Source organism: Fukomys damarensis, unplaced genomic scaffold (assembly GCF_012274545.1).
Source record: "Fukomys damarensis isolate Sample0158 unplaced genomic scaffold, DMR_v1.0_HiC HiC_scaffold_16, whole genome shotgun sequence".
Taxonomy (NCBI): Eukaryota; Metazoa; Chordata; class Mammalia; order Rodentia; family Bathyergidae; genus Fukomys; species Fukomys damarensis.
Window position 1 is genome coordinate 73,806,277 of NW_022900928.1, and position 13,749 is coordinate 73,820,025.

Sequence of the window (13,749 nt, forward strand, 5' to 3'; positions counted from 1 at the left end):
CTTTCTTCATATTAGGAAATCTTGCAAATAGGCTTGGCTTAAGTTTATCCTTCTTTATGGCTGGATAATATTCCTCTGTGTCTGTATACCACATTTTCTTTTTTTTCTTCTTCTTCTTCATTGAGTTTATAGGTACATTTTAGGTATACAGCACAGTTACATTCGTTATTGGGATCTTGTACCTCTACATGACAGGTCTTGGTTCTCATTTTTTCCCCTTGTCCCTGCCCTCCCTTCACTCCTCCTCTCTCCCCCTTTACAAACTCTTCATTTCCATTTTTTTCATTTTTTCATATATTTTTTCCCTTATTACCTTTCCCCTACCCTTCCCACTTCCCCTACACCTTTAGCCCTTTTCTTCCTATTTCACATTGTCAATTATACCATTAGGATCTTATGTACTATTATAGTTTATTCACACCAGAGAAACTATTCGGTATTTACACATGTGTGACTTATTTATTTCACTTAAGAGTATAACCTCAACATGCATCCATTTTCCTATGAATGACTCTAATTTCTCATTCTTTATGGCTGAGTAGTATGATCCTTGCTTATCTTTGCATTTCAAGCATCTATAATAATACAGTGGATACAACCAGCCTGACATATGAACAACTTGGATTGTGACCAGAATTTTAGTTTTAACTTACAACCAGAGTCTTGAGTTATGACCCAAATGCCAGATGCTTGTGCTTTCAAAAGGTCTCGAATACAGATTTAACCTTTAAAGAGTTCTGAAAGGACCATTATAACATCCTTTCCTGTGTGAGGTTAATTGAGAAATCCTGGGCCAATGTCTCTCTAAGGACACTGAGATCTACTTGTATACAGGAGAGAGACTTTGAAGGCTGCTTAGAGGAGCCTGAGCCTTCAACTGACCAACTTCAGTTACAGCCAGTCCTCTTGAATGAATTGAGTTCTTAAGTCAAGGCTCCACTGTATCTACAATGTGGAACTGCTCAAAAATCAACAATTGACACCATTCCTTCCCCCTAAACAGTAAGAAAGGTGAGGTATATCCACACTCACCACTTTAAACAATGTTAAATAGATAAATTCTGAGAAGTCATGCAAAGACAATTAGATCTAACATTAGAAAATCACTACCAACATTTGTGAGAATAGTTTCAGTGAAATAATAAAAATGGGATTTGGAGTAAAGAAATGTCACAGGCACCAAATTAGATATAGTTCAATAGCATTTCAGGCTTCTCTGGTTTCATATAAATTTTGATTCCATAACCTTGGCATCTCTGAGATAAAAATTGAAAAAAAAATGTATCCTCTTCCTGTCCATCACCATGACTTAGACCATAAATCCAAATAACTCTTGAGTGCTGATGTAATCTACCACCCCTGTGTCTCCTCTCCTCTTACTTCCTGGTTACAAGGACTTCTGAATCAACTCCCTGTGTATTCCATGGAAAGGGAGAAAGACTGGGCCTCACCTATGAAGCTATCAGCACAGGGTGCAGTATCAGTCCATTCTGAAAATTCCATTTTCTTTCTTATCTCTGCACCCTCCCCTATTAGATTCCCAGAATGGACCAACTTCTCTGCTCTCCCCCATTTACCTGCTAACCCAAATTTCACCTATACACCAAGGACCAACTAAAGTTCTTTGACAAAAACATTCTTCTAAAGTTCCTCTAAGCATTCAGCCTAATCTATTTGCTATATTCAATCCACATCATGACTTATCTGAATGACTAACTACTATCTTTGATTCTATCATAATTATTTCATATATATTTATCTTGTCTTCAAATATAAGTAGACACTATCCAGGTCACAGAGACTCTGTCGTATTTTTGCACCCCTTAGCTTAACTCACAAAGCTAAGTTGAGCAAGAATTTTACAAATACCAACTGACAGAGTGAATAGACAGCATAGTCATATGCAACACAAAGGCCTTTTTCTGATGATGTAATCCCATTTCCCATCAATCACAATTCAGCCTACATATTCTACTTTTTTCTGTTGGTTTCAGTTAGAAGTCTCAGGTGTAACAGCTGCACAAGTAGTCAATGATCAAAGTGTATGGAAGGAGAAGGCTCTTGCATTGCGAAAAATGATGAAGCATGTGCAACCATATACTACTACAAGAGAAAGTGAGGCTGCTACGGATTCCAAAAGTGCCTTCAAAGAACCATTACCCTGTGTGCCTGAGAACATGTTAGCTCTGATACTGGGAAAGGCGAGGAATAAAAGTGGGAGGCAAAGAATGATTCCTTTCCAAATTCTCATTAGAGGGTTTGGTGTCCAGAGCCAGAGTAAGTTGGGATCTTGACCCTAAGAAGCCTGGGAATGGGACCTAATGTAAAGTGCTTTTCCTCTTAGTAGTGAATTTCAGGAAGTCACTATGAAGACAATCTCCTTCAGCACTTATAATAGGCTTCTTCATTTTTAGGAAACAAACATCTGTACTCAACACATATGTGCAAATATAAGTTCAAAGAAGAACAAAGCGAAAAAGGAAACTTGTTGAGGGTGACAATGTGCTGCTACAAAAATTTATGTAACATTGCCTAGATGGAGGACAGGAATTCAAAGAGGATCATCTTCTCTTCAAGATCTACAAGCAAATATCAATCAAGATGAGCAGCTTTCCTTACTACACCAAATTACACATTGGCTTAAGAGCCCTGAGAGAGCAACAGTGGCTATGCCTTTGTTGCAATGGAAGTGCACCCCATCATCACCATTAGACCCTTACAATCATGAGCACTACAGAAAGACTCCTTCATGAGCTATTACCCTACTGCATTTTACTCATTTGATTTTTGATGTATAACCCTTTAGTATCTAAATAATGGTTCTCAAAGATTTTTATATCCTAACCACTAAAGCTATAAAGGTTGCTTTATGTGTCAAAGGGGACTTGAAAAGGTAATAAAAGTTAAAGACCATGAGATGTGGAGGTTATTTTGCATTATCACTCACAAATGTCTTTATGAGAAGGAGATAAGAGATTTGATTATAGAAGAGGAAGAGCTAGGCCAGGGATTTAGCTCAGTGGTTCTGTCGCCTGCCTCACAAGTGCATGGCCCCCAAGTCTGATCCCCAGTACAAAAAGAAAAAGAAAGTAGGAAGAAGGAGAAGGAGAAGAAGAGATAACATTATGATGGAAACAGCAATGGGAGTGATACACTTTGAAAATGGAGCAAGGGCCCAAAGGCCAAGAAATACAGGTAACCACTAGGAGCTAACAGGTCAAGGCAGTGGATCCTCACTTCAGAGTCCCCAGAAAGCAGCCTTGCTAACACCTTCATTTTAATCTCTCATTAAGCAGTTGGCAATACTGCCCACATAGGAGCCAGTCTAGTTTTCTCTGCCTAGGAGCCTCAGAGGAGAAGAATGCACAGCAAGTGCCATGAATGAATAAGGAGATCAACCTTTGACTTTTAAATCTCATCACATGCTATGAAGCAAATGCTTCCTTTCCACTTCCTAATGCAACCTATTGTCCTATTAGCTGGATGTATCCATTTCTTATTAGTTCTTATAATCACTGAAATTCTTTTTAAGAAAAAAGTGTTGTCTCCTTCTTAAAACTCTCCTCACTTAAATTCCATGACTGCTGTCTTTCTAGTTCTCTACCTACCTTTTTCAAGTCTCCTGAAAGAGAATTTCTGTGGATATTGGTTGGGTTTGTTACTGTGCGGATGTTTTTATTTTTGTGCCCTTAATTTATGGGAACCCCACGTATAATATGGTGTTAAGTAAAGAATCCAGTATTATTTTCCTTCATAGTATGAGTCAGATATTTTAACACTAATATTAAATCTGTTTTCCACTCATTTTTTATTCTGTATTCTTTGTTTAATCACACATAGAAAAACAAACAGAAAAAAAAATTACTCCTTACCCAGGGCTTTACTAAGCACCTAGGGAGGCTTTCTGGTGATTGTCTCTCTCATACTTCTGACACCACACATGTGAGCTTTCCACACCAATGGAATTCTTCAACTCTCCAATGGGCACTAGCTAGATGTCCTACAATTTAATTTTGACACTAAATGCCACAGTCCCATAAGACTACCCACTCCTTCAGAGGCCAAGCTCAAGGGACAGAAACCCAGGTTATACACCACTTCTGTCTAAATTGGATAGTTCCATATCCCACGTTCCTTTCCCCAGGTTCAACTGTTTGCTAGAATGCATCACAGAACCTAGAAAAAGTTTACTTGCTATTATGAATTTATTACAAAAGATCTATTAAAGGATAGAAATGAATACCATAATTAAAAGGTACATATAATGAGGTCTGAAAGAATCCTGAGCACAGAAGTTTCTGTGCCTGTAGATTTTGTGATGTATCATCCTCCCAGCACATAGATGCTTTCCTCTTCAACAGCCCAGTGGCTCTATATAACCCTTTGGTTAGGGGTTTTTAATGGATACTTCATTATGTAGGCATGATTAGTTAAGCCATGGCAATTAACTGATTAAGCTATGGACATTAATTAAACCTCTGGTCCATCTCCCTCTTTCCCAGAGGTCAGAGTGTAAGGCTAAAATTTCTAATTTTCTAATTACACTTGGCAACCAGCCTTCATTCTGTAGATATCAAGGTGATGCCCAAGAATTTCTTATTAATATAACCTCAAGTGTGGTTGGAGACTGTTATGAATAACAAAAGACAGCTATTTTCAGAACTGGACAAAGGGCAGATTTTACAACAAAAGATGTTCTTTTTACTATCACTGGGTAAATTACAAAGAGTTTAGGAGCTCTGTGCCAGGAGCCATGTGCAAAACCAAAATAAATCTGCTCAGCTTCTGATGGGATAAATCCCTAAAAACTAATTTCAACTTGAAAAAAATCATTAAGTCAAAAATGCATATATAAGCCTAAGGAACATTAAACCTTACAACATAGTATACCACAGAATACCCATTGTTAACCTTCATTATTGTGTGGCCAACCGAGAGCTGCCTTTGGCTGCTAGTGCTCAGCATCACAAAAGAGTATCGCATCTTATATTGTTAGCCCAGAGAAAAAAATTCAAAATTTAAACTATGAATTCCATTGAACTTTATAACTTTTGCACTATCATAAAGTCAAAAATTTCATCCAATGCACCATGATAAGTTGAGGTTTCCTGTATTAGTCATTTTTCGATTTCTAGAACAAAATACCTGACAATGCAACTTAAAGGAGCCCAGACACCATTAAAATCATCATTACCATCTAAAATCTCATGAACATAGCCTCCACTGTCTTCATTCCTATCTATAAGATGATCTCCTCTACTCCCACGAAAATTGCTCATAAATCTCTACCAGTAGCATTATAGGGCTTCTCTAACCTGCATCTCCAGATCTTTGCAAACTCCCACAAACCAATTCCAAAGGCTTCTAAACCACATGATCAGGTATAGTCACAGCAATGACTCCATTTCTTGGTACCACTTTTCTGTAATAGTCACTTTTTTTGTTTCTGGGACAAAATATCTGATATATACAACTTAACAGAGATTTACTTTGACTAACAGTTTCAGAACATGGTCAGCCAGCCCCAAAGCAGGACCATCATAGCAGAAAGGCATAATGGAGAAAAGACGCTAACCTCATAGCAGCCAGAAGCAGAGGGGGCAAGGAAGGGATGAGGTAAGACAGAGAAGAAGGGACCAAGTAAGGCAGAAGATAGACAGTATTGGGGACATCCTGGCCTGAGGCTCACAATATACAGGATGCCTTCTAGCTTTTGGAGATCAAAAGAGCCTCCTACTCTTACTGTATTTCCTTCACATCTTGACATGATCCTAAAAAAAGCCTTAAAAAATATGCTTCTGCCATTATCATACTCCCTTGACCTCTGGCTTGAGCCGGAGAAGCATGTGTCCTAACTGCTTCACAGTAACTCAGGGTAACCCCAGGGTCATTATAGTATCATTAGCATTACAGTTTTGACCACCATCAGTCTTTGTACATTGTGCCGGTTCCATCCAGGCTTACACAAATCCAAAAACACTCCCTCTTGATGTGAGGGTAGAGATTTTCAATTAATTGAATAAAGTCTTCTTAGGTGTTACCCCAGACCCCAGAAAGGTCCCAATCAATACTTCAAAACCTAAAGTATCTGGATCCACTCTAAGTCAAACACGATCTATCAGTTTTCTCATCAGCCGACTCCTTTTTTGAGTAGTCTTTCTTACTATTCTGTGCCTCCTGCTTAATACTTCAGGATACAAAAAGCCTGTATGACCGCTGATATTGAGACCAACTATCTGGAAACATATGGACCAGATACAGTCCCCAAAGTCATGCCCATGACATGCCCAGACATATCCAAGAGTGTCCTCTACTCTAAGCATCTCCCAAGCCAATCCAGTTCACAGTTAAGATTAACCATGATATACATTTTTAGTTTACCTGTGAAATCTGAACATTAGATGAGACTAATCAATATCTTCAGTTCTTTCGCTGAAAGAAAAAAAAACTTAAAAATGCTGTACTTGAGACATAGAAAGGAGTAATAGGTATGGTAATTTCAAACACCTAAAACACAATCCTGATTGACTAGCAATGCAGGCAATGTGTATGTTAAGAGCTCAGAAGATACAATTTTCTTAACAAATTTAAATGAATCTGTCAATGCTTTACTTAAGTAAAATGAACTAAAAGGTATTTGGGTTTTCTTAATTTATTCATCTGTTTCTAAAGCAATTTGGTACCTAAACAATTTACAAACGTAAGTACACACATAGACACAATATACAATGCATACATGTACACATACATAAAAACAAAGATGGCATAGCTTTCATTTTCATTTATCATGTACTTTTTCTTAAAGTTAGGCTATTGAGCTGGGAATGGTGATGCATGCCTATAATCCTAGCACTCTGGGAAACTGAGGCAGGAAAATCACAAACTCAAGAGCAGCCTAATCAACTTATGGTTTAGTAATGCTCTGTCTCAAAACAAAAAAAAGGGCTGAGGATATAACTCGGTGTTAAATCCATGGGTTCAATCCTCAGTAAAACACACATGCATACACACACACAGAGTAACACACACATTAGACTATTGATAGGAACTTTTTTCACAAGACTAAGAAATCACTAATCATAAATTTGCACCTCCAAAGATATGATTGATTACTTGAAGTAAGGTAGAAAATTTACAACTGATAGGTGCAAAGCAGTTTCATGCACAGCCAGCCTGGGAAAGCCTTTCTTGAATTTCCAATTCTTATTTTAGTGTATGTGTCTTTTCTTTTGAAAACTCCACCTTCTATGGAAGCTGAGGGGGTTGTCTTACCTTCTCTACGATCTGGTGGGGTTTGTGTTTTGGATTAGCTCCCTTGGATTTCACCCCATGGCCAGTTCTTCCCACTGTCTTATACATTTCCTGGAACATGAGAAGACTCAAGACATTCATCAATTAGCCCAGTGAGCATCTTCCCTGATGAGTCCATAACATTCTTCGGACCCATGAATAAATTATTTTCCTATGAGACCAGTCCACATCCTGGGAGGTTTCTCCTAACACCAATCTGTAGAGTTGAAGGGAATGAGTGCCTCTTATCTTCAGTGTCTTCATAATCAGGCACTCACAGACTTTCTATACCAGATAGGGGCAAGGTTGCAACAACGAAGAGGAAAAAAACCCAGAAAGGCAAAGTTAGGTAATGGAGGAGTAAACAGGGAGAAAGCCCCAGGCTAGCAAAGGTTCTGACAAATTTTTTGAAACAATAAGAGACTCTCCAATACAACTGCATAGCTCAGAATAAACCAGAAACTGTCAACCAAAACTGAAGGGAGTTCTGAATCCCAGGAAGGACCCCCTAAATCCTCCCTAGGAGGCAGCACAGTAAGTAAGCACAGAACCCAATGATGGTACCTAGTGTCAATCAGTATACTCCTCAAGTGAAAGTGGATCATCTTGCACTTAGCAAAACAAAGTATATGTTTTAATTTGCATTTCTATAATGTCCAGAGATGTTAAACATTTTTCCTATATTTGTTGGCCATTTATACTTCTTCTTCTGAGAAATATCTTTTCATTTCACTTGCCCATTTCTTGACTGCATTTTTTTTCAAACAAAATATAATTCAGTCTCCAAACAACATCTCAGTAGTGATCCACCATGGTGGATCCACCATGATTTGATGAAAGCCTTCCTGGAATAATGTCTCCATACCCTCTCCTCACATTAAAATCAAATAAAAAGCTCACTGTTTTTCTCCTAGTTGATATATTCCTCTCTTTAAATTTGTCCATGGCTCTCCTGCAGTGTATTAACAAACTTTCCTTGACTATTGGTAAATTCCTTTTACCACTCATGGCACCAGCCTCTCACATAGTTCGTGTGGCAGTAAGGGCAGTTCATGCTGGCTAGAAGGAAAGAAATTATATTTATTCCTTTTGTCTATGGCCATGGAACCGTAAGCAAAGCCCCTGAGAGCATCTTATCCGATCACTTCATTGGAAGACACCAGTACATCCACAGTTGCCAAATTCTGTTACTGGGGATCCAACCAGAGACCTGGATCTGGGCTCCAACTAATCTAGATTAGTCCACCTGATCACTATAAAGGGTATGAGAATGCCCATAATAATGGAGGTGAGTTTATTCATAATTTGGCCCCACTGGGAGGGCAGCTAGTCACACCACACCAAACACACTCACACACACACACCTCAACACCCTTAAGCTTTTTAACTTATAGGAGAAGTAAATCAAAGCCAAGAAATATATGATGTAGATTCTGCTAGGGGCACCAAGGGGCCCACCAAGGGGCCCAGAGAAATATTGAAAGTTTGGTTCTGCTGAGGTTTCCTTGGTACCAGGGCTGAGGCTGGCAATTTCACACTAAGCATAAGAAAGCTTTAGAAACAGTTTTGCTCTAAAAAGTATTGATTTTTTTAAAACTCCATTTTACTCTCAGTAGACATGAAATCTGCTTGTGCCTTCATTTTGGACTCCTAAGACTCCAGGACCATGAGCAATAAACTTGTATTGTTTATAAATTACACAGTCTTTGATATTTTTGCAATGACAGCCCAAACAAATGAAAATAATTATTTTTGAATGACTATAATACCACTTCATGACTAGAGTAATGTAAAATGTCTTTAACTCTGGTGGGAAAGCTTCTTCACTGTGACATTTATCTGTTGGGCCTCCGTTCCCTTTCAGTCCATTATTAGTCTCTGTCATGGGGGAACTGGAAGCCTAAAATATGTATTTCTCTCTTCCTTACTAGCTACAGTACTTTCCAGTGTCACTAGGAGGCACTAGTAGGTGCTTAGAAAGTGGGAGAAGATATTTTCACTTCATTCTGTGCCTGATGCGGGAGTAGCAGCAGCAGCAACACAGCATGCACAGCCCGTGGCTCTGGCTGAGGCAACAGTAGACTCACTGTATTCATGGTACTAGGGAAACCATAGCATCAAGTCCAACCGCATCAGCAAGTTCAACTTCAGCAAAAATATGGGCTTCTGGCTTCCTAAAAACTGATGGTGACAGTTCTCAGCCTCAGCAGCTGGCATTCCTTACTTAGACTTGGCTTACCAGCACGTTCAGGCTCTGAATAATAGAAAAATCCCTTTGCTCCTTCAGCATTATGGATGAGAATGACTGATTAGAGATATTGAAGAATGATACAATTGTTAACCTGACTCCATATGGTCTCTTACTGACCTGGCCTTTTCTAAGTTGCTCTTTCTCTCAACCTATCTTAAATTCCAGAATCACAAGTCTAAAATTATCTTGCATCAAAAATTCCAACATCACAAGTCTGACAAATGTCTTGGAAAGGAAAAGGAAACGGCCCTGAGCAGCAGTGGTAAGAATCTGTGCAGGCAGGACACACGGAGCACTGCCATTCTTGGACCTGGCCTCTATGGTCAGCACCTTCTTCCAGCTGCTGCATTGTGTAAGCATCTTAACAACCCAACTCTTGACCCACACTTAATGTGCACTGAGTGTTTGAACATGGATCCCAGAGCAGGCACTTGGCTGCTTCACACTGCCAAGTTCCCAGAGTGGATGAGGGAAAGACAGTCACAGGACACTGCCAGTAGTTGGAGAGCAGACTGGGAGGAATCCCACTGAGAATCAGGGGCTGATGAACAGACCAGGGTCCTGTGTACAGAGGCCAGGTTCAGCCTGAGGTACACAAGATTGGGGGCTCACATTGGCACTAGGCCTCATTGTAAGCAGATCTCTTCACTCAGTACTGTTCTGGGGCAGACTGCCACCTTATCTTTCTGTGAACAAAGACACACCCTGGCTTCAGCTCTGCTCCCTAACCCTAGGCTGATGAAAAGAACCACATGTCCAAAACAATAGAAGACTTTCCTTTATTATTCTTTATTTGATTATATTATTTTTTCATTTTGTTTTTTTACTTTTTAAAAATTCTTTGCTATTTTCCTTCCTTCTGTACATTTTCTCTCACACTTTTATTCCATTACTTTACCTTTTTTCGTTTATGAGTATGTCTAAGTATGTGGGCTTCTCTTTATCTTGCCTTTTTTCTCCCAATATAGTTTACAGAGGGTAAAGGAATCTCCCCTTGCCCTTGGTATACCTCCTACTTTTATCCATATCCCTTCACCTGACTTCTTTCTCCTGTGTCATATTCATTCTCAATTTTTCTTTTCTTTCTGCTTTCCCTTTTCATTCCATTCTCTTTCACTATTTCTCCAATACTTGTATCAGTATAAAAATATTTTCCCATCTCCATTTTTCATTACCCATTCTGTACCATTTCCCATTATCCCCTACTAAATATACAACATACCTTACCATCATTAGGACCCCCCCCATTTCCTCCTTCTCATACCACAGAACAGAGCACTTTGAAATTTTTTTTTTTACTTTTTCTCTTTTCTTCCTCCCTCTGGCATCACTTGGTGCCCAAACCCCTATGCTTTGGATAACCGATTCTATAAAACTACTGTTGAATGCTATTTTTCACCATTAAAAGAGATACAGCCATTGCATTTAGTGCACATTAAGTGTGGGTCAGGAGTTGGGTAGTTAAGATGCTTACACAATAACTGTGGATTTCTTCTCTAGGCTAAAGGGAGACCCAGAATAGGGTCTCATGGTGGATTATTTCTCAACTATCCCTGATAGATACCACTGTAACAAATTGGCCTGTTACTGCTGTAGTTGATTTAATTGCATAGGAATAATCCTGATTCAGTGGACATTTTCATGCCATTGAACGTGTATGTCAAATCCACTGTCACACCCAGGGAGAAGGACACCAACAGTTCCTAACCCAAGAACTTGGATGGATCAGGCTCTTCAAGAATGCCTGCAACCTGGCAAGAAAAATTCCTGAGTCTGAGTTAGCTTCAGTATTGCGGTGGAGGGACCAGAGGACTCACTGGGGTGCGAGCACTCAGACTCTCTGGCAAAGAATCTACTTAGGAATCATATATGCAGTGTGTCACTGGAATATTAACACATTCTTTCAGCAGCACATGGCACTTTATTCAAAAGAGGTTACATATCACTCCACAAAGCCTGCTTAAGTAAATATAAAAAAATAGAAATTACCCCATGCACACTATTAACCACTGTACAATGAAATAAAAATCAATGAGATGAAATTTTGGAAAAGTCAAAAATTCCTAGAAAATTTAAAATATACTCCTAAATAACCAAAGGGTCATGAACATATTTAAAAATTTGTGGACATTAACAATGGTACAACTTGTCAAAGCCTCTGGGATACCATGAAAACAATTCTAAGAGGAAAATTCATCATGAATGCTCACATTAGGCAAACAGAGCAAGCTCAAATACACAACTCATCAGAAATCTTAAGAAACTTGAGAAAGAAAAACCAGGGCCAAACCAAAATTAAGGGAGAAAATTATAAAGATTAGAGTGGAAATCAATAAAATTGAGACCCCCCCCAAAAAAAGTTTAAAAACATCAGAAAAAAAGACCTGGTTCCTTGAAAGAATAAATAAAATAGATAAGCCCCTAGCAAGACTTACCAAGACATAGTGAGAAAAGACTCACATCAAGCCTATAAAATGTACACATAAGGTAAATCCTAATGTAAACCATGGACTTTGAGTGATAATGAAGTATCAAATAGGTTCATTGATTATAACAAATGTACCACTCTGGGGAGAGATACTGATAATGGGGAAGACTATACATACATAGGAGTTGGGCATACTTTCTGCTCCGTTTTGCTACAAACCTAAAACTATTCTTTAAAAATCTATTTTTTAAATGCCATCACAAATATCCTTAAAATAGTTAGAGAAAAGATATAGCTATTTAACAGACCTGGAGCAGTTACTGCTTCTAAGATTTACATTGTAGATGCAAGAAAATAATGTCCTGGTGCCCCCACTACCACCAGGGGGATTAAACCAAGGGCCTTCCTTGCACATGCTAGGCGAGTGCTCTACGACTGAACTACATCCATACCTTTTCTAGTGCTTTCTAATTTGGTGATTTGATTCTTTTTTTTTTCAGCTTTAATTGAGTTTATTGGTACATTTTAGGGATACAGTACAGTTACATTCATTGTTGGGATCTTGTACCTCTACATGACAAGTCTTGATTCTCATTTTTTCCCCTTACTGCTGCCCTCTTGGTGATTGATTCTAAGAATATGTAGAGTAGAGGATAGCCAGGCAAATGTTTTTAAAATTCAGAAATAACCTTTTAAACAATGAAGAGTCTAATGCCAGAAAACAATTTAAAACCTGAATTTAAAGAACAAAGAGAAAGAGAAAAGAGATGTAGCAACCACCAGAAGCTAAAGGAAACATGAAATGGACTCTCCTAGATTCCCAGGAGGGAGCATAGCCCTGCCAAATTTTGGACTTCTGGCCTTCAGATCTATGAGAAAGTATACCTATGTCATTTTAAGCTACTATGTTGGCCGTAATTTGGTTCAGTCTTCTCTCCTCTTTTTGTAGATTTACCTGGCAGGTGCACAGTTCTGTCATATTGGAGAGTATGTCTTCTACAACACTGCCATGTTGTTCAAGATCCTTATTCTCCCTAGAAATAATCCTATTTCCCTTTCACTTAAAATTATCTTTTCTATTCCCTCCCCACTCTGAAGCCACTGAAAAACTTAAACAAAATATAACTGAAACTACAGGACCTCACTGAATAGGAATCACTTATGTATACTACTATACTCCTTTTGACTTACTGCCTACTAGACTTGTCCATTTTCTTAAGAAGTTGAGAATATAACTATCTTTGAGCCTCTTAGGCAGCCACATCTCCATTATCCTCTCCAACATACTCTATTATTTCTCCAAAGGCATTTCTCCTTTATGCAAAACATATATTCTTTCTGGAAGACCCATTAGACAAAGTAGGCATTGTCCCCTGACCCTATGCCAAGGGCCAAACAAAAGGCAGTTCCATGAAAAATCGTTCTAAGAATATCACCCACTGTGGCATCAGCTGTATATCTAAGACATGTACCCTAGATAGAAAGTGTTAGGGAACGGATCATGTTAAAGTATGCTGTGACGCTGCCATCACAGGCTGCATTCTCCTGGTACTTCTTGGCTCCTAAAAGGACCTCATGCCCTATCTCTCGTTTCCCTCCCCGCCAAGGCCACAGTGGTCCAGAGAAGTTGAAACCTGCTTCTGCAGGGCTGGACCCATAAAAAGCAACCTGGCCTGTGATAGGTTAAAAGTAGTTCACGCCTCATAAATACTCAATAGCCCACCCCAAAACTAATAAAAGGACCTTCCTTTCTTTGTTCTCTTCTTCTTCTTCCTCTCTC

At 38.9% G+C, this 13,749-nt stretch overlaps 1 protein-coding gene across 1 annotated transcript in view; it reads left to right on the forward strand.

Annotated features, from left to right (window-relative positions):
* The window catches only part of Pate4 (prostate and testis expressed 4), a 5,920-nt gene extending 3,384 nt beyond the window's left edge, over window positions 1-2,536 (forward strand). The window contains 2 exon segments of the mRNA XM_010628729.1: window positions 1,995-2,120; window positions 2,415-2,536. Coding sequence (XP_010627031.1) covers window positions 1,995-2,120; window positions 2,415-2,536 — 248 coding nt within the window.
* The last annotated feature ends 11,213 nt before the right edge of the window (window positions 2,537-13,749 follow it).